At 35.4% G+C, this 25,098-nt stretch overlaps 1 protein-coding gene across 10 annotated transcripts; it reads left to right on the top strand.

Moving 5' to 3' along the window:
• The first annotated feature begins 1,176 nt into the window (after positions 1-1,176).
• LOC128678084 (tubulin monoglutamylase TTLL4-like) lies at positions 1,177-24,973 on the top strand. 10 transcript variants are annotated; one of them, XM_053759390.2, is made up of 18 exons: positions 1,239-2,081; positions 2,271-2,627; positions 3,280-3,532; positions 8,440-8,633; positions 8,827-9,029; positions 9,767-9,829; positions 10,936-11,184; positions 11,536-11,810; positions 13,270-13,477; positions 13,777-13,903; positions 14,226-14,445; positions 14,680-14,829; positions 15,292-15,390; positions 16,007-16,214; positions 16,711-16,778; positions 17,572-17,631; positions 19,210-19,267; positions 21,953-22,060. In XM_053759390.2, the coding sequence occupies exons 1-18, from the start codon at positions 1,702-1,704 to the stop codon at positions 21,955-21,957; spliced, it is 3,177 nt and encodes a 1,058-aa protein (XP_053615365.1). In that variant the 5' UTR covers positions 1,239-1,701; the 3' UTR covers positions 21,958-22,060. The 10 variants fall into 10 exon arrangements, with proteins under 10 accessions (XP_053615362.1, XP_053615359.1, XP_053615360.1 ...); XM_053759385.2 differs by lacking the exon at positions 19,210-19,267 and having other exon boundaries at positions 1,238-2,081; positions 21,953-24,973; XM_053759389.2 differs by lacking the exon at positions 21,953-22,060 and having other exon boundaries at positions 19,210-21,478.
• Positions 24,974-25,098: the final 125 nt, after the last annotated feature.

The following is a 25,098-nucleotide window of genomic DNA, read 5'->3' as shown; positions in this document are numbered from 1 at the left end:
TTAGCAGCTCTTTGTCGCTTTTGAGTACACTTTTAAGACTTCAGTTTTAGACCATAGAAAAACTGAAGAGCGGTTAATTGGTCCTGAAAATAATAACACCATTTTAGGTTATGTTCTGCATTATTTAGTCAACTGTGGTGATAAACTTGATTTTGACTGAAAGCCTTACCTGTATGAAGCCCATATTTGCATAAGTCGTCAGGTGTGAAGTGTTCTGATCGTATTTTTGACCATTTACTGGTTCGAAAATTTTGCAGTGTGTGGCGGTTTCCCCTTAGTTTTCGAACATTTTTAACTTTTGGAAAACGATGTTTCCCCATATTCCGGCAGCCGAATATGCAACATTGTTTTATATTTTCACAAACGAATGCTTACATAAGGAAAATATGAATAAAGTACTCTAAAATAAGGGTTTTCACTTAGCTAAAGGCGGCAATGCTTTTGTTGTCAATAGTGTTGTACTTTTGATATATAGTCATATTGATCTTTCAATACTGAGCCCACATTTCTAATGATGCATACAGACGGCATATATCACGGTTACGGTACACCAAGCGGCGGCGGCGGAATGGTCTAACAATGCCTGGCCACGGGCTACCTATGGCCAGCCATTATAGTGGGGATAGAATAAATATTCGCTCGTACGATGTTTTGATTATATATTATATATATATTTGTTGGTTGCAAGAACTTTTTCATGCATGGTACATAAGAATTGCTATCTCTTTCATTGGCGGCCTTACCTCTCTTTCACATTTATCGCGGGGTATGAATGGGTATCCCTTTTACCACGCAAGGATAAATCACAGAGTACATTTTTACATACTGGATAAATCGGGCCACCGATGAAAGTTTTTTACACTTTACATCAAATTTTTTATTTTATCTATTTACTATGGTCGCGTCCGGCTTCGCTCGAGTAAAACCACAGAAAACCTTCCTCAGGATTCACACTATCTTTTTTAAAATTCTACATCTAGTATGTTTTATAGTACAATAGGTCGATTTAATGCTATAAGCATTCAAAATTTGGGACATACAGAGAATAATGTTCTTAGCAGTACGAGTATCAGTATTATTAATAGTTTTATTCATATTCCTCGAACACGCGTACGCTACCATTACCGCGCAAGTGAAACCACAGCACAGCGCGAAAATACCAGTAACTATCGATATAGGAATTTGTCGATAGCTAGGCGTCACTAAGTTATATTCGACATTTTAATTAATTTTTGTTTTCTGGATAATCATCAAACCTGCCTATAAACTTTATCAACCAATGTTTGAGTTTTTGAAAATTCATCTTTTTAGTGCGATACAATGGTAGGCCCATCCAATACCAAAAATAATCTTGTTTGTTGTTGCCAATTAATAGGGTTTCTTCGATCGCCATTACGCTTACTATAAATACAATCGTTATAATTAAATTTAGCGGTGTAAGCAAGTGAGTATATGAATCGTGTAGGTACAAATTGCTTGCTTTGTTTTCCAAAGGTTCGTGTTGTATTTTATTTTTTCATAAAAAGAACACGGATTTCTTTCAATTTTGGCGGGAGTGCTGGCACGTTGTGCGAACGTCGAAGAACCCCGATCTGTCATCTGTCGCCCCCTGGCCTCGACGTCGCCGTAATAGCTTTACTTTTCAGTAGTTTTCTCCATTCAAATTAACAGTGCAATAGTGAAATTCGTGGTGCACGATTGATGTGGACATACGACGATGCGCCGAGAATAGGCGTGTCGGACATGGATAGCAGAGGAGCTTGCCCAAGTTTCGAAGCCGGGTTTGATGTTTGTGACCCCCTGGGGTCAGTTTTGGAGTGGGCAGGTCGTGGACCAGCACGAGTACTGCGTAGGCGGTGCCGCAGCGAAGGCATTGATCGTTCGCCGTATGAGGATGCAACTCTCGAGCCGCATCGTTCGGCGGATGGCATTCCACGACAACGGGTTCTCCCGAATAAAAGCCAATTCACATTGAATAATATTGCCGAAAGCCGCTCCAACCGCTTCAGACACGAGTGCTCGCTCCCTGCTGCTCAAAACGGTGACTACATAATGGCACACGAACTCAACAGGCACCATGGGTGAGTAGATCATGACAACATAACCTACAAGTACTTATTGCTCAATCTGAATTCATGCCAAAAATGATAAAATCTGACATTTTATGACAACTGTTTTTCAAATCTCCTATTTTATCATTATCATAATTTACAATATTTTTCAATGTAACATACATATTCTCAAAATAAGTTGTTTAAAATTGCCCACAGATATCAACCAGGAAGATCAAAATTCGTCAGAACTAGTCCCACCAGGCCGCTTTTAGTAACCACACTGTCCAACACAAAAGTAGATGACTCTAGATTGCCAAAAGTCGAAGAGTTGCTTGAGAAAGTTGACCATGAAATGATGGAGGTGCAAGTAGCTAAGCAACCTTTGAAATCAATACTCAATAATCCATTACCAAAGTCTCCTCCACAAGGTATACTTAAGAAACCTAAGAGTAAGCCTCATCATGATTCAAAAGTGAGCATTGAGGGCCGTCGGAGGCAGAGGGCTTCAAGTGAATCTGACAACCTTTACTGCAGCTTCCATGTTGGATCTCCTATACCTGGATATGATAATAGGTTAGTATCAAAATACCATGTAAATATGTATCTTCGATCACACTAAGGAATATCAGACTAACGGAAGTCAACATTTGACATTATGTTCAATGATTGCACTTTATATCTAAATCCCTGTTTTACAATCATCTTGTCACAACAACATTCATATAGTAATTACCAAACCTTCAACCTGATATCAAATTGCAATTTATCTTATCTTTATATTAGATCTCATTTAATTATTCTTCATTGTAAATATTTCAAGCAATTTAATCATACTTGCCTATTCAAGTTGGTTATGTTTATGTGAAAAAATTAAATGTGACTTGTCAGGGAAAACATTAAACTATTAATATAAGTATATAGTAAGACTATGTGATTCTCAGTGTATATATAATGAATAATGATGATTAATATTATCAATTTCAACAGGTTTGTTTCAGGATTTGTTTATTTTGAAATCAATTGTATTTTGCCCTTGACATTTAAACAACATTTTAATATTCCATGCTATCAAGTCCACACTGTTTTTAAGTATAGCAAAAGATCTAGAATATATTGATAATGTTCAGATCATTATACTACCTAAACAAATAGTAGTTTATTAAACTCTTAAAGTTTGAACAAATATATACTTATCTTGTAAATAAAAACCTCATTTAATTTTTAGGCTTACATATCTTTCTGGCAACATGAAGCGAGCAAAAGACAACTCTGGTACAGGATACTCATATGGCACTGCCATAGCCTCACTTAGTAGTCCCCCAAGGTCACGGACCAATGCCCAGAATGAAGCTAAGAATGCTAGATGTACATTCAAAGAGTCTGTAGTTATAGCCAGAGATGACTTCCACAATGGACATGTTTTGAGAACTACTGTTATAAATGGCGAGGCAGTAGGAGATTTTCCTCATAGTGAAATTGTGAGTATATTTAATTTTTTTTTTGATAATACGGACATCTGTACTGGCCGTCCACCTGACCTATTTTCGCGTTTGGACCAGCGATATCAATTTAATTGAAGAAAGCGCAATTCCCTTATCTGTCGAAGATAATTGACAGATAAAAGCCCCCAAATCTGAAGACAGTGGTTAGTTTTATAAGATTACCTGCTGTGCATACAATTTCATAATTCCATAATATTAGCTTTAGATAAAGTGCGGGGAACGCACACAATCGGTCACAATTTCTCAGGGACAATATCTTTAATGTTATAAACGCTAAGTGAGTTAGTGTAATGGTATTTTGTCGGCTGTAGACTTGTGTGAAAACTTAATATTCATATACTATTGCGTGTTCGAACTCAATTTGTTCCATGTTGTTTGTGAGCAAGTTTGAGTTCAGTAATTATCTGTTTGCTATTGTTTCTTCCGGTATCACTTTCCGTTATATTTCGACCTGATAACGTTTCACGATTTTCGTGTAACCCGCTTTTTAGTTATGAAGTTTACATAATTGCCGCGTAAGTAGCTGTGGAATTTTTCATAGGATATTTTTGACTAAGCAAAATGTGACGACAGATGTTTTTATGGCGTGAAGACATGTTTGATACACTGTGACGTGTACAATAGTTTTAGCGGTGTTGTGCAAGAACAGGCCATGAGCAACGTGCTCGTAAAAAGTTTTGATATCGATGCGAAGATGAGGAAAATTAAAAAAATACTTTTGAAGATTTGTTCATGCGTAAGTGTTTTTTTTTTTGCAAACTACTATACTATCTTATTTGGAGGAGCATTTTAATATCTCTTTGTATAGACGCGTTTAGACATATGTTTATAAATATAAAGTCCTTTTTTTCGCTAATTCTTAATTAATTCAATTAAATTTTTTAAACTAATTTCCATTCAGTTGTATATTTTGTGTTAAAACATTATCTGACTGGAACCATATGTATATACTACTTAATTCAATAATTCAAAATAGAAAAACGTTTATTGTGTTAATCGACTTTTATAAATAATTGGTGGTGGATTTTTTATAAAGTAGTTAAGATTACTTATATATTTTATCTACCATACATTATATACCTTACTATGTAACCTTATTATGTAAAGAAATTAGCCTTCCAACAGTTTGGAACATGGTTGTCACAAAATACAGCCGATGATGTGGAAAATTTCCACCTGTGCAAAATAAAAGCCAGTGGGCGTAACCGAATATGTTTTTAAATAAGTCCAGAAATATTTTTATCCCCGTTGCTTGGAGTGTGTTGTTGTGAAATGATATACACAATGCAGATGCTCTAAAATATGCTCTTATGCATATTTAAAAGAATGGTTTTCCCGCCATTGTACCATTTGTCCATACTCTTAATTTCCTAAATGCAATAAGACAGAAAAAATTGTGTCCGAATTTGCATGCCTATTTTAGGGGATGCTCCGTCTTAGTAGGTATCGTATCATGCTACCATAACCACTTTTTTATTTACCAAAAGCATATGGGACGGAACACGGACGGACACAGTGTGGGTGGGAGACGGAGAAAGGAAGGACGGAGAAGGGCAAGGAAGAAAAATCTCGCGAAAGAGAGGGTATACCGGGTATAAATTGTGTTGTACTATAGAATGCATATGCTAGAGTACAAAATTATTATTTTTTATCTAAGCAAAATGTGGCCAAAAGTTACTTATGATGATGTAATATGCAAAAAGTTATTATGTCGTTACTGTTACATTAACTGGTTACATCTCGCTCACATCACTTATTGTCTGTTTAATTCGGTACTCTTTAGATTTTATTGTGGCTTCAATTCACGAGACCGGGCGCAATGCCAAACCGTACAAAATGTCAATACGAATGCAATATCACTGTTTCTAAGACGCGAGATCGATCGGGCATATCGATTTAAAATCATTAAAATATCACAAGTCTCAATTTAAAGTTAATTAATTTGTTTCTAATTTTTTTTTTCGAATTTTTAATTTTTTAAATGTGTTTATTGACCTATGAGATAGTAACCTTGACATATTTTGTGTTATATTTAAGTGGACACGTGTGTTCAAGGTGTGAGAAACGATGAGCATGTGATGAAAATACCTCAATTTAACATCTGTTGCCAAAATACTTGTGAAATAGTTCCACTTGGCGGTAATAGGTTATATGGAGATATGGCATGTTTTAACCGCTTCTACCAAAGTTTGGAGTGTCTACATCTAATGGTATAATAGTAATCTATCTAATACCTCTTGATATAAGAAGCGTAGGATACACTCCCACGCCAAAGCTAAATTTAATGAAACTAAAATGTGTTAAGGGTAACGTTTTGTACGTGTTTGATTATTACTAAAGAAACCGTACAGTGACGTTTAGAACTGTCATTTTTCATACGTACAATCAATTCTTCGCCAATACTGCTTTTGTTTAATTGGCTGATAATAACAGTAAAAGTTTTAAGTAGCACTGCGATGCGGAGGTTTTCTTCCATAGTATTACGGGATAAATAAATGATAAATCTATGTGCTATATAAGAAATATGAACTTTGGCTCTTTAGGGGTCGGTTTCACCACTTTCTGATGAAATATATCGCAATATATTGTAACCTGTCAGATAGACTAATTGCTACATAAACTTGACGTAATTGTCGAGTTAGCCCTAGCCCTGTAAATCAAACCAAATTTATATTTCTTGCAGAAAACACAAGGTCCATTCAACACTTGTGAAAATCGGCTCGATATCGGTTACATATACTATAAGTTACTTTACCAGCAGCTTTTACAGGCCCTTAACGTCATTAGATCTTATTAAGAAGTTGTCTGAAGAAATCTACGACACTGATGATTTTGTAGAGCCTTAATATATTTATTGGATTGTTGTCACTTCAATACTATTATTCCGAGTACAGGAATATATTTATCGATAGTGCTAGTCATAGTATTTTTTCCTAACATTGTGTAGTGTTGTATCATTGCGCGATGTTATTTAGAAGACGCTGTTAATGTATGACTAATCTGATAATAATGTCATATATTAGGCCAACATCATAGTTATTTGACGTGCGAAAATTCTAACGCCAGTCTGTAGTAATAAATTAGAATTAATTATGTAAATCATAATTGCTAATGAATTGACACGTTAAACGAGTTAAATCATAGAGTTTACAATGTGAATTTAATTGATAAATTATGTCAACAGATTCATGGCATCCTACTTCCTACTAATATTATAAATGCGAAAGTTTGTGAGGATATATGTATGTAATGTATGATGTATGTATGAGATCATCATCAAATTTTGTCTGAAAGAGTAACAAACATACACATGTATGTTTGTTACTCTTTCAGACTACTAAACCGATTGTTATGAAATTAGTTACACGGGTTGAATAATAGGTAGGTTCTACAATGTTCAATTAATAAGATATACATAATAATATTGCAATATATTACAATATTATTATGTATATCTTATTAAACCATTATCAAAGACAACAACAATCTTTATTGCACAAAGATTACAGTATATACTTGTGATATGATAGATGATCCAGGCGGTATACATTTTAAATGAAACTAAATGTGCCTTATATTAATTCCCCCATAATTATAAGCCCCATCAAAATGTATCCGGTGATTGTTAAAAAAAAAACCAAATGTTAGTTATCGCTATAATTCTACGGTAAATATTATCGTAATGATCCAGGCGGTATACATGTTATATAAAAATAAATGCGCTTTATATTAATTAAAGTCCCATTAAAATGTATCCGGTGACTGGCCAAAATTTAACAGTAAATATTATCTGCATATTTGCTCAGATAAGTAAAGATCAGTGAATGATAATTTTACTTGATATGAATATCTTATACCTATTTGGCAAATATTCAGAGTCTTTGTTTGTAGACATATTCCAGTATGTACTTAATTTAAAGTTCACTATCGAACTTAAAAAGTATGCACTACAGCCAATTTATTACCATAGTTTGATCGGAAAGAATTTTCGACTATTCCTTTTCGTATTTCTTTTAAATCTATGTAAAAAAATAGGAGGAAATTCCATAGAATTCTATTTTTCTTACATAAGTAAAGTCAAAAGAATTACGTATGTTGCAATATTATAGTAATCTTCACCTACTTAACCGTCTATTTCGGTTGGTTATTCGTTGACATTTACTAATCTGCCGCTGCCAATAACGGGCAGGTGACTCAGGGCATCCCTTCGACAGTTAACCATGGAACTGGCTAAAAATAGGCTAATTAGAGTTGTTATTTTTAGCTTGATTGTTCATACGCACCAATAACCTCTGCCAATGAAGTGGCGTTAGCAATAACTGAGTTTATGTTAGACCTGACTTTAGGCGGGGTTTGGTAGCGAATAGGGAACTTACTTAATTTACCTTAAACTACTACTAGTACTTTCGAGGCGAGGGTGTAGGCTAAATCTCATGCAAACTCATAATTTTTTTTATTCGTAAAATAATACTCTGCTACTTTTCATAATATTTTTTAATACTTCTACAAGAGTTCTTTTGTCTCATATGAGGAATATTTCTAAATAATTAATTTGGATTTGGTCCTTTGCCTCACTAATCATCTGGTTCTGAGTGTCACATGCAACAGCCATTAGAAAAACGTCACTACGACCACGCAACCTAATAGTTCACTCGAAACGAAGTAGGGCAAAACTTCTTACACCCGTTTAGCCAAATTACTCTATCTTCATCTTCGCGTGGTGACATTCACGGCTGTGACGTCGAAGCCCGTGGACCGCGTAAAAATAAATCTTTAGATTTTTAAGATTCGGGTGTGATTTTACGACAGGCCGTCTGCCTCCTGGCGTGTATAGGAATAGAAGAATGTCCCTGAAAGTAGTGACGATATATTTTCTTCCCCAACAGCCTCGTCAAGAGACGCCCACGCCCACATGCCCAGCGGTGAGTCCCGCGCTGCCGGTCAGCTCGGTCACCGCGATCCCAGTCAAGAAGATCGTCAAAACCGCCAAGAAGAAGGTCAAGGTTAAAGCTAAGGTCTCCAAAATAAAAACCAACTGCAAGCTGGATAATTGCGTCGTTGAAACTGAGGCAGAGGAGTGAGTATTTTGTCATCATAAAATTGTGACTATTGTGGCTGCGAATTATCTCCACCAACTGTGCTAAAATTTACTTATTATTCATTCATGATGATGAATAAGTGATGAACAATTTTCTAAACCCTTAAAATAATGGTACCCTTTTAATAGAAACAATGTCATGAAAAACATAAATATTTGTTTTAATTTCCAGTGCACATAGCAGATCGCCATCCCCCGACCACACAGAGTCATGGACCATGGAGACGGACCCGGTGTCACCGGACATAGACAAAACAGAGAAACCCCCGCCCGCGCCGAAGAAGGACGAAGTGGTGGAGAAGTCTTCAGCCAACGGGCTTACCAACAAAACCAATGGAGTTGTAGCGCCTCCTCCTAAGAAAGTTATATCCAAAGGTGTGTAATTTGAGTATTGAGCATATTTTCTAAACTTTACACTGTGAAGTATTATTAAATTATACATTATAGAATATTTAAGTACTCCATCATATCCGCCATCAGTGGCGGGTTTTCATATTCACCGCTAATAGGCAATTCAAGTAGGATCATAATCCTACTCACCTATGATATTAGTGTGACATTTTGGATTTATATAAGTGTTAGAGCTAATCTTCTAGCTTTCTACAGTTTATGACACATCAACCTATGCAAATTCACCGCTATTACCACGCCATAGAAGTCAATGCAGGGTTACTTGACATGCCCCTGTACTTGTACTGGTTTTATTTTATTTTTCGGTTAAATTTTCTGGTGCTGCCTTAGCCTTCACTGTTCGAAGTAGAAAGAAAGCCGCATGCAAATAAATAATGAGTAAAAATATTCACAGCTTTCTATTACAATTTTGTCTAGAAGCCAAAAATTGTGTTGTAACACATAACAACTGAAACAGTTATTATTTTAATTTTGCTATTTTGCTAATTTTGGTCTAATAGAGACCAATTGCACACAGACCCTATTTTGTGATATTTATATATTAGAACTCACCTCTATGCCGCGGTAATAACAGCTAATTTTCAATGGATTTGGATACGTAGGATGTAAGATGTCTTTTTGACTGTGCACATCTACATATAATGTCATGCCCAATATTCGTATCAAAACTGTTGATAAATTAGCATACGAATTGTTTGCAGACCAAATGTTCATGACTGCGTTGCATACGACAAACCCTTTCAAATTGATCCCGTCACGCAAAGGTTACTGTTTTTACTATTATTGTAGTTTAGGTAATTTACTATGTAAACTTTTAGTTTATGTAAAGCTCCGTATTCGTGTTGAACATTTATTAAGCAGCAGTTGACGAAGGTGATATGCGTGTCAATTGTCTGACAATTAAGTATTTAAACCGTGCGAAGTGGAGAAAAAAAGTATTATAAATACTGTGATTTAAATACGGGCCGCCTGCTTGGCGTTGATCCTCTTTGTGTATGCCGTTGTTGCCTATGTGCTGTCAAGGCTTTATTTGCTTAGTCGCCCCGTAAGAAAGGAGGGTAGGGAGTGGTCGCATTCTAGGGCGGAAACTACACATACACCGCACGTTGTTTTACCAAATGTTAACTTTGAATACAGGCTTTAATAGTTGCTAGGTTAGGTATTGTAAATACAGTTATCGTGATTGGAGATCCATCGTATCAGTTAAGATTACTGATGTTGCAGTGGTTGTTTTCGTTCACACAGCAGTTTTTTAATATCGATATGTTTCATAACTTGTAAATATCACTTTTGTTCCACCTATGTAGATTTTCTATAGTCTATCACAAGTCGTATATTTTTCGTCTAGTATAAATGCTGAATAATAATGAGTAATTAGTAATAAAAAAAAAAGAAATTTCCTACCAAGTGTCCAGAAACACGGACTTGGCCTAGTTTAGGCACCAGTCTCCAACAATATTGATGTAGTTTATTTGCTTTACCTAGTAATCGCAAGTCGCTATGCAATTCCATTCGCTAGTCGCTATTCCCAAGTATGCTGTCATTAGAAAATATATATCAAATTGTAGTGTCCCAAATATTTGGCTTGGGTTTCTGCCTTAAAATCTAGTTTCGTTCAGTTTCAGTTTTGGCCAATAATTCAGCCGAAACTTGCAACCGGTTGTAACTAGTTTTTTTTTTACATCAATAGGCGTCTCGAGTGTGAAAACAAAAATTACTTTGTTAAAAAAAAGTTTACTAATCGAAAGTTTCGGTTTCGGCCAAAAATCATGAAAAAAAAAGATTCGTACACACAGACTATTAAATTGAAAAAGAAAAAAAAAAATATTAAAAAAGAAAATACTAAGAAATATTATGGAAAAAATTGCAGAATCGCCTCTCTGCATCCCGGACTCGATCACGAGTTGCCTCCGCCAGTCGCTGTTCCCGCGCGTGCCGCCGTACCTGCGCTTCGTGGCGCACGACGAGGGCAGCGCCCTGAAGATCCCCGCGCCCATACAGAAGCACCTCAAGTGGAAGCTCACCACTATAACGCCGATCATCGTGAAGAAGACGCTCAATAACTCTGGGTTCAGACTCGTCAAGAGCGAGTGCGATACTGCTGAGTGTCCTCAGGAAGGTTAGTATTTTTGTTTATTATATTGTATTTTGGTTAGTAGTTTTGATTTTTTCTGATTACTTTTTTCTATGTGTAAGAATCTGTGGTCTTAAGTTTGGATGGATAATAGATGGATTCAGTTGAATGAATTGATAGATGAAATCTGGTGCATGGGTAGAATGAAATTTGTAATATGTACTTGGATTTAGCCTGTAGTTGTCGTGTACCGCTGCAGAGAAAATACCTCTTTAAAAAACTTCTTCCAGTCTACTTTCGGTGGTTGCCAATTTATTTTTGATTAGATTTTCACCATTCACCCATAACTTTACCAAAATAAATGGGTAAATTTCTGACATTACACGTATTTTTCAGAAACGGTCGAATGGATAGGCATCTGGGGCAAGCATATGAAGTCGCTAATGTTCCGAGCGATAAAGGACGGCCAGAAGATGAACCATTTTCCGGGCACTTTCCAAATCGGCCGCAAGGACAGACTGTGGCGGAACTTACAGAAGTTAGCCTCCAAGTATGGCGTCAATGAGTTTGGTATTATGCCCAAGACATATGTCCTGCCGCATGATATGAAGCTGTTGAAACACGACTGGGAGAAACACGCAGCTAATAATGAGAAGTGGATTATTAAACCGGTATGTTATTTTCATTTTGATCATTACGTAGCGTTTATACGAGGGCTGCTATTTATGTATCCGGAACTGGCCAATAATTCTAGAATATTTAAAAAGTAATTACAACATTTGAAAATAGAACTCTTCGGCTAGAGAATAAATATTTTTCATGTCCCTGTCATTTATTTTTTTCAATTGGCGCCAATTTTGAAAATAGCTTGTCTTCATTGCCATGGATTTAACTCGTGAACATTTTCGCGCGATGATTTATTATGATTTTCGGCGTGGATTAACTCAAAAACAGTGCATCGAACAACTGATTTTAACTTTTGGAGATGAAGCACCATCGAAAACCACTGTGTATTATTGGTTTAAGGAATTTCAACGTGGACGGTCTATGCTCACGGATGAAATTAAGGAGGGTCGTCCTAAATCGGTAGTGGTACAACAAAATATTGATGCTGTGCGACAATTAGTAATGCAAGATCGTCATGTTACATACCGCGAGATAGAGGCGTCTCTGGGCATTAGTATGACGAGTATACACGCGATATTACACGAACATTTAATTGTTAAAAAAATTTGTTCGCGTTGGATTCCGCACAACTTGAGCGTAGATCAAAAACAGGCTCGTGTCGACTGGTGTAAGAAAATGATAAAAAAATACAACCGTGGCACGTCAAAAGCTGTTTATAATATCTACACAGGTGACGAAACCTGGATCTATGCTTATGACCCTGAAACTAAACAGCAGTCAACGGTGTGGGTCTTTCAAGATGAACCGAATCCAACAAAAGTTGTTCGTGCGAGAAGCACTTTAAAGCAAATGGTCGCTTGTTTTTTTGGTATCAACGGACATGTAGCTACAGTGCCACTAGAGAATAGTAGGACGGTTAATTCTGAATGGTACACCACCATTTGTTTGCCAGAAGTCTTTGAAAAAATACGAAAGAACAACCCACAACGCAGAATCATACTTCATCACGACAATGCTAGCTGCCACAAGTCGGCTGAAACAAATAATTTTTTGGAGGGTCAAAAGATTGAATTGACGGGTCATCCGCCGTACAGCCCCGACCTGGCACCCAATGATTTTTATTTATTTCCAAACATTAAAAATAAATTACGTGGTCAACGTTTTTCGAGCCGCGAAGAGGCCGTTGATGCGTTCAAAACACACGTTTTGGACATACCTCAATCAGAATGGAAAAAGTGCTTTGAAAATTGGTTTCATCGTATGCAGAAGTGCATAGATCATCGCGGAGAATACTTCGAGAAACAATAAAACCATATGTAATAATATATGTTTGTTTAATTTTGTTATTCCGGATACATAAATAGCAGCCTATGTAGATTGCCTATTGACACACTTTTATGAAAAGATGTAAATTTGAATTTAGAAAAGAGATTTCTTTTTTTGCCATAAGATTTTTTAAAATAGAAATGAGAATGTGTTTGTGTCCCGCCGCCGGCGCCGCAGCCAGCGTCGGCGCGCGGCACCGGCATCAAGGTGGTGTCGCGCTGGACGCAGATCCCCAAGAAGCGCGCGGTGGTGGTGCAGCGCTACGTGGCCAAGCCCTTCCTCATCAACGGCAACAAGTTCGACATGCGCCTCTACGTGCTCGTCACCTCCGTGCACCCGCTGCGGATATACCTCTACAAGGACGGACTGGCCAGGTTTGCTTCGGGTAAATAATCCATACTAATATTGTAAACTTGGGTGATGATATACTCTGTGGTGAAATAACTTGGTTATCAAAATTCCGCTTTTTCATTAGTTGCAAATTTTATGTCAGCGCGCAGCGTATTGTGTGTTGACGTCATTGTCACGTTTCGTAGTGTTTTTATGCGCGAAAATTTTAATTATTAGGAAAATATTAATTTTTTATAAAACAATGAACTTTTCCAAGGAAAATCAAGTAATGGTAAATGATAACATATTTCAGGTGTCTACCACATAATGTTCTATATTCATGTTTTGTTACAGTGAAATACAATGATGAAGTGACGTCGTTGAACGACCGATATATGCATTTGACAAATTACTCTATCAATAGATTATCGAAAAACTACACTCCTAATGAAGACTTTGCCGCGTGCGAAGGTCATAAATGGTGAGATTTTGTGGTGAATTTAATCTAAAATTTGTTTTACTAATTTCAAGATATTGATTTGAATAGACAAGACCTTTATTTTATTCTAGCGCGTAACATTTATTATTTTATATAAGAAAGAAACAGCTACATATAACAGTATGTTTTGTTATTACCACATAGTATTATTTAAAAAAATTGTAACTTCCAAGGTAAACTAAACTTTCGAAATGCAAGTTTACTAGTTACAATTAATAGTAACAATTTAATACTTTTATTTTTTGTTTGATAAACTTTATTTACCCGCTTAAATCTACATGGCCATTGTTGATATCACTTACAGGACTCTACAAACCCTTTTCCAATACCTAAAGACTGAAAAAAACATAGACACAGACGCGTTATGGGAATCTCTGAAGGACCTCGTGATTAAGACTATAATATCTGGAGAGGCGAGCATCAGTTCGCTGACTAAAGCCAACATCACTTCGCGGTACAACTGCTACGAATTGTTCGGTATTGATGTCTTATTGGACGAGGACTTAAAGCCTTGGTTACTGGAGGTTTGTATTGCCAATCTATATAATGTTCATTGACATATCACAAAACACACTAACAATACAAAAAAATTAAACATTCACAAATGATTGACTTAACGCCATATTTCATTCTGACTTTTAATGACCTGCCAAACAGCATTTAATAAATTGAAAACTTACCTAATATAAACTGATATTACAAATAAATGAACTTATAATACAAATACATAAATAAATAATAAAAATATTTGTTCTCAGGTGAACATATCTCCAAGTCTTCACAGCGCATCGCCTCTAGATATCCACGTGAAGGGCCCGCTGGTGTCGACGGTGCTCAACATCGCGCAGTTCCAGGTGCCGCTGCGCACCAACCTCGAGATGCTGTCTAAGGATAAGCCCAACAAACTGGTCAGTGTCTGTGTTTGTTAATTTATACCTTGAAGCCCTAAAAAGTAGTCGGTTTGATTCAATTCAATTCGTTTATTTCGTGAACACAGGTTACAATTATGTAACATTTATGTTCGTGTGCGAGTATGTTTAGTGTGTTTCTCACAATCTAGTTTTTTACCTTTACCCAACAAATTATATAATTTTGTTCATCAAACTGTTCAGTGTCTGTGATTCTCACTATTTTTTACCTTTATCTAACAAATTATATATTTTTATATTTATCTAAAAAATAAATAGTGCGTTTATAAGAGAGAATTTAATATACTTGGTATTATTAGTGTTTAAAGTTAGATTTATTGGTCGTAAACAAGTCCAGTATATTTACGCATCACGGATAAGCACTAATGTATTTTAAAATTACTACTTGGAGATTTTTAATCCGAGCAGTTGTGAAAATATGTATTATTTTTCTTATTTCAGGGTGGATTACCATATGACTGTAGGTTATACACAATATATTTATCAAAAGAAGAAAGGGATAAACATATAATTTACACAAATATGGAAGATAGAGATTTGGTAAGTATTTTTAGAAATATAATTGTTTAGCTTAAATATAGTGTGGTAAATATGGCTAGTCATTTATTACATTTCAATTGAATCTACATACGAAATTTCAGCTTTTTATATCCAATAATTGGCTCTGTGTTGTCTAGCAGCTACGGAATATTTTTATATCTTAGATAGCTTCTTACATTACAAATGCGTTTGTATTGTAAGAATCAATTTCAATCATGCGTTTGTAACGTGCAAAGAAATTGATAATGTTTATTTTAATGATTGTTGAAATTGCTTCCACTTTTTTGGAATTATTAAACAAAATTGAAAATTGTCGCGATGGTTCGAAAATTTCTCAATCGAAGTTTTAACTTAAATAGTCGCTGAGCACGTTAAGTAAGCTAGTATAACTATATAACTTCGATTGTTGGTGATTCAAATATAATTTTGGCCTCCGGAGGACGATGCAAGAATTGTTCACTCGTTTCTATTTTGCGTCACTTCGACCCAACGAAGTTTTGCTGTTTTGTATTCTTCTAAAGCGCAGAATCGTTCCGCAACTTTGACGTCTGCACTTAAGATATCTTCTTCCTTCTTGAAATAATGATAAGATTGTTGTTCCCGGACGGGGCGGCAGTACCTGCGCGACATCCTGTCGACGCTGACGCCGGACGACGTGCGGCACCTGATCCAGGCGGAGGACGAGCTGACGCAGACGGGACAGATGGAGCGCGTGTTCCCGACGCAGCACACGCACCGCTACCTGCGCTTCCTGGCCGGCCCGCGCTACTACAACCGTCTGTTCGACGCCTGGGAGTGCCGCTACCACAACCACCGCGACCCGGGTATGTGTCTCTGTCACCGAGGGTAACACTAATTAAAATTACAAATTTTCACAAGTCAAAAGTCATTATGTTCAACAGCAGCGACGCTTCCGTCGGGTCAGATAATTAGAATATATCATCAATAATATTAGAATTGATAGTGCAATTGACATGCGTTATGTACGCATCATCATGATGTAATAAAATTGATTGATTACGAATTTAACATTGAACAAAGACTTAACGTTGAACGCGGCATCACAAGCGACGCTTGTATTCTATAGTCAGGGACGCGTCTGACATAAGGAGAGTCTACATGACAAAAATTCCATACAAAATTTAAACTATAGAATTATGTCGTTGTGTAAGTGGTCGACGTGTTAAGACTAAATAAGAAAGAGTAAGAAATATAAATAAATTAATGTCATAAATTAAAAGAGACCTATACCCAGCAAAACATAAAGGGCTGCCGATGATTATAAGGAAAAATATAAAATTGGCAATGGTGGCATTGCAGGGCTGACTCTGCTGAGGAACCTGTGCGACATCGGGTACCACCTGGAGGTGCCGCCGGTCCCGCTGAAGGTAACGCGGGGCTCAGCCCTGGCCCGCTGGCTGCAGCTGTTGCTAGCTTTCTTATCCATGCACTGGGTTTGGTGATGGTTTTTGTTCACAATCTTTATTGTGATGGAGATCGGGAACGGTGGCGTTTTTAGTATGTTGCAATGGTATGGCCAAAAATAATATGATGAGTTGTAGACTGTAACATAAAAACTATGTTAGCAACTAATAAGATATTCTCAAATCAGTTTTTAATAAGAAAAATATTTTTGATAACCTCTAAAAATATAAAATCCAAAATGGTTACTCTTATTGGTAGATATGGTGATATACATAATTGTAATAAAGTAAACAATGCATATTCTGACATGTGGTCGGTAAATTCGAATTTTGTCAATAATTCCACAATCATATTATTTTGGTGTCGTATGTATGATTGGAGCAGGAATATAGACTCGTCTATGGGGAAATTTTAACTATAGTCTTGAAACTTACTTTAATACATTTTTATATCGAACATTACTCTCAAAACGTTTATACATATTATTATGATAAAATGTTATCCATACTAATATAACGTTGGACTAGAATCGCTTTACGTATTCCGATTTACGAATAAAATATTGAGAAGATTTTTTGATTTAGTTACCAAAAACTAAATTGAACTAAAGTCAAAAAGTAGATTTCCGTTTCATTGGCCTCGAAACAATTTTTATCTCGAATCGCTCAAAAATATGAAAGAGCGCCATAATATTTTCATAAGTAGTAGTCTCATAGATAATATGGAAAAAAATTGTATTTTTTTCATCACTTTTAGATGGAACGGAAATGGAACAAGGGTGCTTATATGTTTTCATCCTCTCCCGGCTTTGATCCGGTATGTATTATAACTTTATGAATAACTTCGACTAAATTATTGTAAAAATACATCAAAATCTGATTAGTACTAAATTTAGATACTTTGGAGAGAAACGCGAATTTCCACCAATTTATAAGGATTGTGAACAAAAATTTTTAATATTATATTTATTTAGTTTTGGTTAACTATGTATATATTTTTTATTATTTTGTATTTATTTCATTACGTTATATTTCATAAATATAGGATAACTCATAACTGCCATAGGTTGTTAGGATTGTCATAACAAGATACTAAATATAGCTTAAAATATCGTTGCAAACAAATACCTAAAAATGTCATTAAACCATATGGTGTAATCGGTTGATGAACGATGGAGTTAAAGAAAATTAAAAATCAATGTGGCCTAAAACTGAGAATTTTAATAAGAAAAAGGAAATATTCGGTAACTAGGTTTTTGCAATTTAACCTACATTGTTGTGGGGAAAATCTTAGTAGAAAAAAGTCTAGATCTACCAATTAAAAAAAAGTTTATGGTAAATCCATATAGGGTGGAAAGTAAGGGTGTTGTCAATTGCAGGGCAAGGCTGGCGTTAGCGTGGTGAGAATATTTTGCTACCGGCATGATTTAGATTTTATTGGTGTCCGACCGAATATTCAATTTCGGTCAGTTTCGGTCCTTAAATCTAGTTTCGCTTTCGGCAAATAATTCTTAATAAGCTAAAACTTTCGACCCATCACGAAACTTGTATTTTTATGTGCATCAATAGGTCTTAAAGGTGATAATAAAATGTATTTTTATTTGTAAAAAAAATATTTTAGAGGTTCTAATCCGATTAGGTTCTAAGTTTCGGTCGAACACTAATTTTTATACATTTCACTTTACTTGATAGTTACTTAGGCATTGGAACCATATATATTTATTGAATTACTTGAAAAACCGAATTATATTACTGTTATCTTACTGCGTTCATTGTACAAGTGTGTATATCTTCTATTTGGCTTTATTTTTAAAGGTAATTTGGATAATTATATGGAGTATTTAGAATAGTTTTTTTTTTAAACCCCAACTGCGTTGAGAAAAAGAACAGCTGACTTGTTAAGCTTGATACACAAGCCTATATAATGGCTGGTTATGATTATGAAATATTATTTCACGTCTTAAAGCAAAGTTTAGAGGATAATCACAGCTATACAATGTAAGAAAGAGACAGCACCTTTTCACAAAGATTTTTTTTAATTCAATGTTTGTTATTTAATAGATTTATCTGATTTAGAAAACGTAAAAGCTAAAATACTTTATATACTCTTTGAAATGGCATTTTAATATACTTTTTTGTATTGAAAGCAGTTGCTATACTAGTATCCATACAGCCTGTCAATAGCGATTATTGACATTTAATTATTTTGTTTTATGCTTGTTACAGTTTTACAATGTTTTAACAAACATAGATTTTATAAAAAATATACTTAATGTAATAAATAAAATAGAAAGTTCTTTATCCAAGAAACTATGAAGTAAACGTCAGTCATCGCTAACGACTGGATAATTATCAATTAGTTTATTAAAGTGTTCGATTGTGGCTGGTTTATCAGGGCAAAGTGACAAGCGCGCTCAGGCGTGTGTACTTGGGTTGTAAGCACGTGGCTCACAGTAAGTGGTAGCGCGGATCCAGGACCAGGGATTAGACCACCCCGCAACTGACGATGTTAGGCCGCTAGACCATAGACAAGCCATAGACAATACCTTGACGGCTAGATGTGACAAACGTGCGATGTTATAGCTAGAATTGTTTAGAAAATTATAAAAAGTTAAATTATAATTCGAATTTAGAATGTTCAATAGACTTTTTGATTACTTTTTAAATGTGTCTGAAAATTGTGCTGTCCAGTTACAAATTGTTGTAGGTTGAAAGTTAAATGCCTTAGAAAAAAAAACATTATTTTTAGAGAAATTAAATGACCCTAATGTGTAAATACAGCATGGATCCTAATAATGTACCGTCATATTTGAAATGAGCCTTAAATGTTATTACTAAAATGTTTCCGTTTTTGTACAAGTTTAATAGGTATTTGTATGTAATATTGGCGTACTTATGTCTAGTTTATTAATTATTTTAATACTATTCTAGATCTACTGCTAAAAGTAGAAATATTGATACGATAATTTTATGATTATATAGGTGCAACGTTGTTAAAGGTAACATATGTGTTCCATAGACTTGGAATTTTATACTATTTTATAGCTAGATTTTATTAATAAAGTGCCTTAGTAGAATTTTGTATTGTGAATTCTTTATTTTTATGTTTTATAAAATAAAATTTCATTGTTATTAGGTAGACTAAAATATAGTGTATATTTTCGATATAATTATGATGTAATTTATTATTTTTAGTTTTTTTCTAGTTTTTGTACTTAGTATTTATATATTTTTATATCTGTTTTATGTAATCTCACACCGCTAGCTTTGCATGCTATGCCAGGCTAAGAGAAAACCGCCATATACTGCCAAACCCTGCTCAAAAACCCAGCTCTGCTTATTATTAAGTTTGCTATTATAATAATCATTTAAAAAATATATAATGTAATAAGTCATTGATTTTAAAGCAAAATAAGTGTGTATATCCAAAGCTATAAAATTAGTGATGCTATTACATTTTCATATTATTTTTGAAATAGGCAAATAGCTCAATTTTTCTAGCGTTACCAGTAATAATAATTTTTGTTTTGTCTTGTAGTTGTATCTACCAGTTACAATTTTATAGTTTAAAAAATACTTTTATCAGGTAGATCACCAACTCATATTCAGTGAGGCTTCTAATTAACTTTAATTTGCGCATGACATATTTATAAAAGTTTCGAACAATAATATTTATCCACATCTTCTTATTAAAAAACATAAACAAATGTAAGCATATTTTAGTTAAAATATGTTTTGTCTCGATCTTTCAATGTCAACATTGATAAGTGAAATGAGGAGAAACATATGTTACTAAAACTGACTTAATTTGCGATTGATGTTTTTATGAATAAAAGCGAATTCATCCGCAAATTTGAAATGACTTGGACTATCTAACATATATCAGTTTAACATTTGATGTTATTATTGTTTGAAATTTTTTTATGTTCCCATATTTTGTTCGAACCCCGGACACCATCTTGCACGGTCCTTAACGCACCTCGACTGCTCGACAAATGTGCTGATATCACATTAGAGGATCATTCAACTTTTAGTCAATCACATTCATTTAGGTTTACAGTAGTGTATATAGTAGGTAACTTTAGTATTTCAATACATTTCCTTTAACGTTTCTCATGATGGCCAAATTAGATTTAAGTATTTGATATTTCTACATATGAATTGGTACTTAATCAACCATACCAAACTATGTAACAAAGGGTTAAAAGATAATTCATTTTAAGAGTATTCATTTCAAGAAGGATGATTCTGCCGTCTCAGAATCCATCATTAGAATAAATCAGAGCTGTTAGCTCCCTTCTATACGGGTGGCAAGCTACCCCTAAGATATAGGCTTAACGTTTATTTTGGGGGTGGATTGCCGATTGGAAAAAGTGATCAATTTTATTTGTTTTCCTTTGTTTTTTCTGCTTTGGCTAAGTAAAGATATGTTTATCTTTTTTCATACGAAAGCGATGTTAGGATCGTCCTTAAGGTTTGAAACCATAATTTTAATTATTCCATATTACACTGTTCATCTTTGAAATTCACGATCATCATATGCCATAGCACCGTTTTAGCATCACCCACTGGGCTTAAGCTTAGCTACTAAATCACTACAATAGTTTTAAGATTATCTAGTCAATGTCATGTTTAATAGCCCAAATATAGTTTTTGTTTACAAATGTTTGTTTAGTGATTTAGAACATCCATATCAGCACAGAACGCTGTGTCGCTTTACAAGTTCAGTTGTTGGTCTCAATAAATATGTGATTAAGTTAGTCGCGAATGGCATTTTATATGCCGTCCGCTGTGTGACGCGCAGTCTTAGCGCGAATTCAGTTCGTGTCAGTCATTTTGGAAAAATGGGAGAGTGTACGTAATATAATCCCGTAAATAATATGTTTTTATAGTAAAATTGTGTCGTCTTAGATTTTGGAATAACTAAAACTTGTCGAATTTAATGAGCGCGACTGAGACAACAAGAATACGCGAAAAGATACGCGTAACGTAGCGGACGATCCTATGCGAACACGAATAAGAGATACTAAACTGTAAGGCGACGCAATCGAGCTGTTGAGTAACGTTGCCCCCGCTCCCCGGTGCCGCCTCCCCCCCCCCCAGCCGGCCCGCTCGCTGAGCGCGTTGGATACTTGCAGAATGACGTGGACGCGCCCTCCCCGCCCGCCAGCGAGCGGCCCTCCGTGCCGTCCGTGTGCTCGCTGGAGCCGCAGGCCGAGAGCCCCGCGCCCCCGCCCGCGCCCCCGTCCGCGCCCCCGCTCGCGCCCCCGCCCGCGCCCCCGCGCCCGTGCGGCGACGCGCACAGGCTGGCGGGCGCGGCCGCGGCGCCCGAGCCCCGCGCGTAGCCGCCGTCCCGCGTCTGCGCCCGCCGCGGACCCGCCCTACACTCTCTGCTGATCTTCTTCTCGGACGACAACAATGAGAGTGCTCACTTCGATCTTCGCCGGGTCACTTGCACCTGTCGATTTTGACGTTAACGTCAGCTAAAGTTGACTGGTGCGACAACTCGTTTGCATTAAGTTACGTTTAGGTATTCGCTCTTTCTCGTTCGATTATACCATACTTGTCTATATAGGTAAATTAGAAATTAACATTCCTAATTTCGTGACGATATGTTATCATAAGTCAATCAAAGTCTGTGTGATAGCATAGGTAACGTTAACGCGCAATATATGCTGTCTCACGTGAGACAACTCTTGTGTTGAGCGGGAAAGAGAAGAAAATCTAAAATTTTTGCTCATGGATACGAAGCTTTAAACGTTCATCTTGATATTCGTTCCGCTGAAGTTATCTAAAAGACCGCATGTGAAATTAATAAAAAATTGGTTTTCGTCAAACCTACACAAAATCGTTTCACATTACAACTTTGACAGAACTAATAGTGAGATAGGACGTAATCGTATGCGTACGGACAAATGTCACGCGAAAAATTCCTAGTGATATTGCGTACAACTCCGAGCCGTTGAGTAAAACGCGTCAACTTTATTTGTGAAAATAGCGTAAAATGACGTCTTCTCGTCCGTCTGTATACGTCCCACCTTCTTGTAAGTATTCTATTTCATGAAGTTCTTTAAGTGCATACAAATAATACTACCATCGCATCTATTGCATTAAAATAAAGTTTAGACATAAATTATCGCAAATTTGTAAACAGCCATCAACAATTTCGACTCTGTTTATATATAAAGAAGAAAGATATTTGGTAATCGTGCTTACAATTTTTTTATCTTTGATTATTATGCACTTATTTTAATGCTTGAATGTGATCTTCATGATATGGAATATCTTTCCCAAGTCTGGAGTACGCTCTGCGTACTCATCATTGACCCAGGCTTGGATCAAGTACAATTGTTACAACATTTATTGTTATGCATTAGCGGTTTGTTTCGTCGTTCATTAATAAATTATCTGTGACTGAGTCTCATTAAAAAAAAAAGAAAATATGTGTCGACTGCCGCTATTGTGTAAGCCTCAAGAGCTTATTTAAGATATAAAATTGTAATTTTATTGTAATAAAAATTGTAAATTGACTAGTTAGAGTGGTCGGTTAGCAGTGATGGTCAGAGGCGCTCGCCATCTTGACATTCCTTAGGGCGTCGGCGTCTACGTACCACGTACCACGTAGTTGAACCGTTTTGGTCCACGTAGGAAAATTAGGAAGTACTTCCTATGACGTAATTTTTAGTATCATATCACAAAATGAACAATAAAAAAAGAGAACAAATTTGAAGTTAAAATATCATTCCGGAAGTACAAAATTATTCAACTATATTTTCACTCGGAAAGTATTAATTTTCGTTGACGGAAAATTTAGGGAAACGAGTGGGAATTCTACACCAGTAGTTGTAAAGAACTTAATGCTCAGTTTACTTCCTAAAATAAAGAATAAAATTATAATGTAATAAAAAAATGGAAAAATTATGAAATTATATTAGGTACAGTTTGTAATATTATTAAATTGCCGTGGGTTTCTATGTGATTTTAATATTATAAGGGACATTAGAATTTCCATTAAGTTGTTGAAACCTTAGCTTGTTCAAAGTTATTTATTTTTTCAAAATATTGGAATTAAATAGTGAATTCTCTCTTATAGTGCTAAGCCGAATCTTTACAATGTCTAAATGACACTATTTTGTTATTGTATTAAATGTAATAACTTGCAGTTTCATAGTAATAGCTTTGCCCCAAAATTTTGTACCCCCAATGATTTTATTTTTCAAGAATTTTCAGATTTTAAAATGTACGCATAATTGAGACAGAATCTCGACTACTGACAAAACAACCTGATTTATAGAACCGTCAGAGTAGAACAGAAACATATTGACTTATTAAAATTATTTATTTCATATAATATTCTCTCTGTTTTGGACCTAGAAATCGGGTTGTTTATATAGGTTGTCAACATTGAGAGTATTTATCATAAATCACTCTTCAAAGTCGCTTGTAAATAAATTTTGAATTTGTTTTATAGCTTCGTAAGATTCCAGATACGTTTGACGGTAAACGGTATTAAAATTTACAATGTGTTCATTGTATTCCTAGTGTTGCTAGCGTAGCGATCGGCGGTAACCGATCTGAGTAATGTTATCGAATAATGTTCAAAAGTGATAGAATCGATGAAATCAGTGTGTGTATCGACGTCGGTGGTATTAAGATAAGAAAATTTTGAATTTTATTAATTTCGATGACAAGAATTATGCCCTACTTTTCCCTGTTGATTATATGATGTGAAAATGTACCTAATATTAAAATAAATTATTTTTGGTCGTAAATAAATTTATGATTGATGTTTCTCAGTGTAATGATTGGATGTAAAGATTTCCCTCGTAGGCTGTAGTTATTTTTTATATTATGTATCTAACGTGAACTTGTTTATAGAATATTTGAATTTTGACATTTTCTTTTAATTTTCTATTATTCAGAATACTGATATGACGTTGTTTTGTATTCTGTTTATTTTGTAATAATGCCAGTTGAAAATTTCCGTCTGCCCGAATGTAACCAAAGAGTCAAAATGTCGCGCATACAAGCTATAGTCAATGATTTTTCCAGAAATCTCCACTTGTAAGCATTTATTTTAGTGCTATTGTACCTTCCAATGCAATGGCGGGATAGTTCTGATCTGATCCTAAGAAATTATTAAAAAATGAAAAATCTAACTTTGTTTTTTTATTTGGTAGGATGTGAATTCAAATGCTATCGTCAAAGGTGATGTTTGTTCGATTAAGACGTGGCGGATTGACGAGCCCGTTTAAGAATTCATAATATGTTTTATGGTTGTTGT

This window comes from Plodia interpunctella, chromosome 19 (assembly GCF_027563975.2).
Source record: "Plodia interpunctella isolate USDA-ARS_2022_Savannah chromosome 19, ilPloInte3.2, whole genome shotgun sequence".
NCBI classification, from domain to species: domain Eukaryota; kingdom Metazoa; phylum Arthropoda; class Insecta; order Lepidoptera; family Pyralidae; genus Plodia; species Plodia interpunctella.
This window is presented reverse-complemented; position numbering and strand designations above follow the sequence as displayed.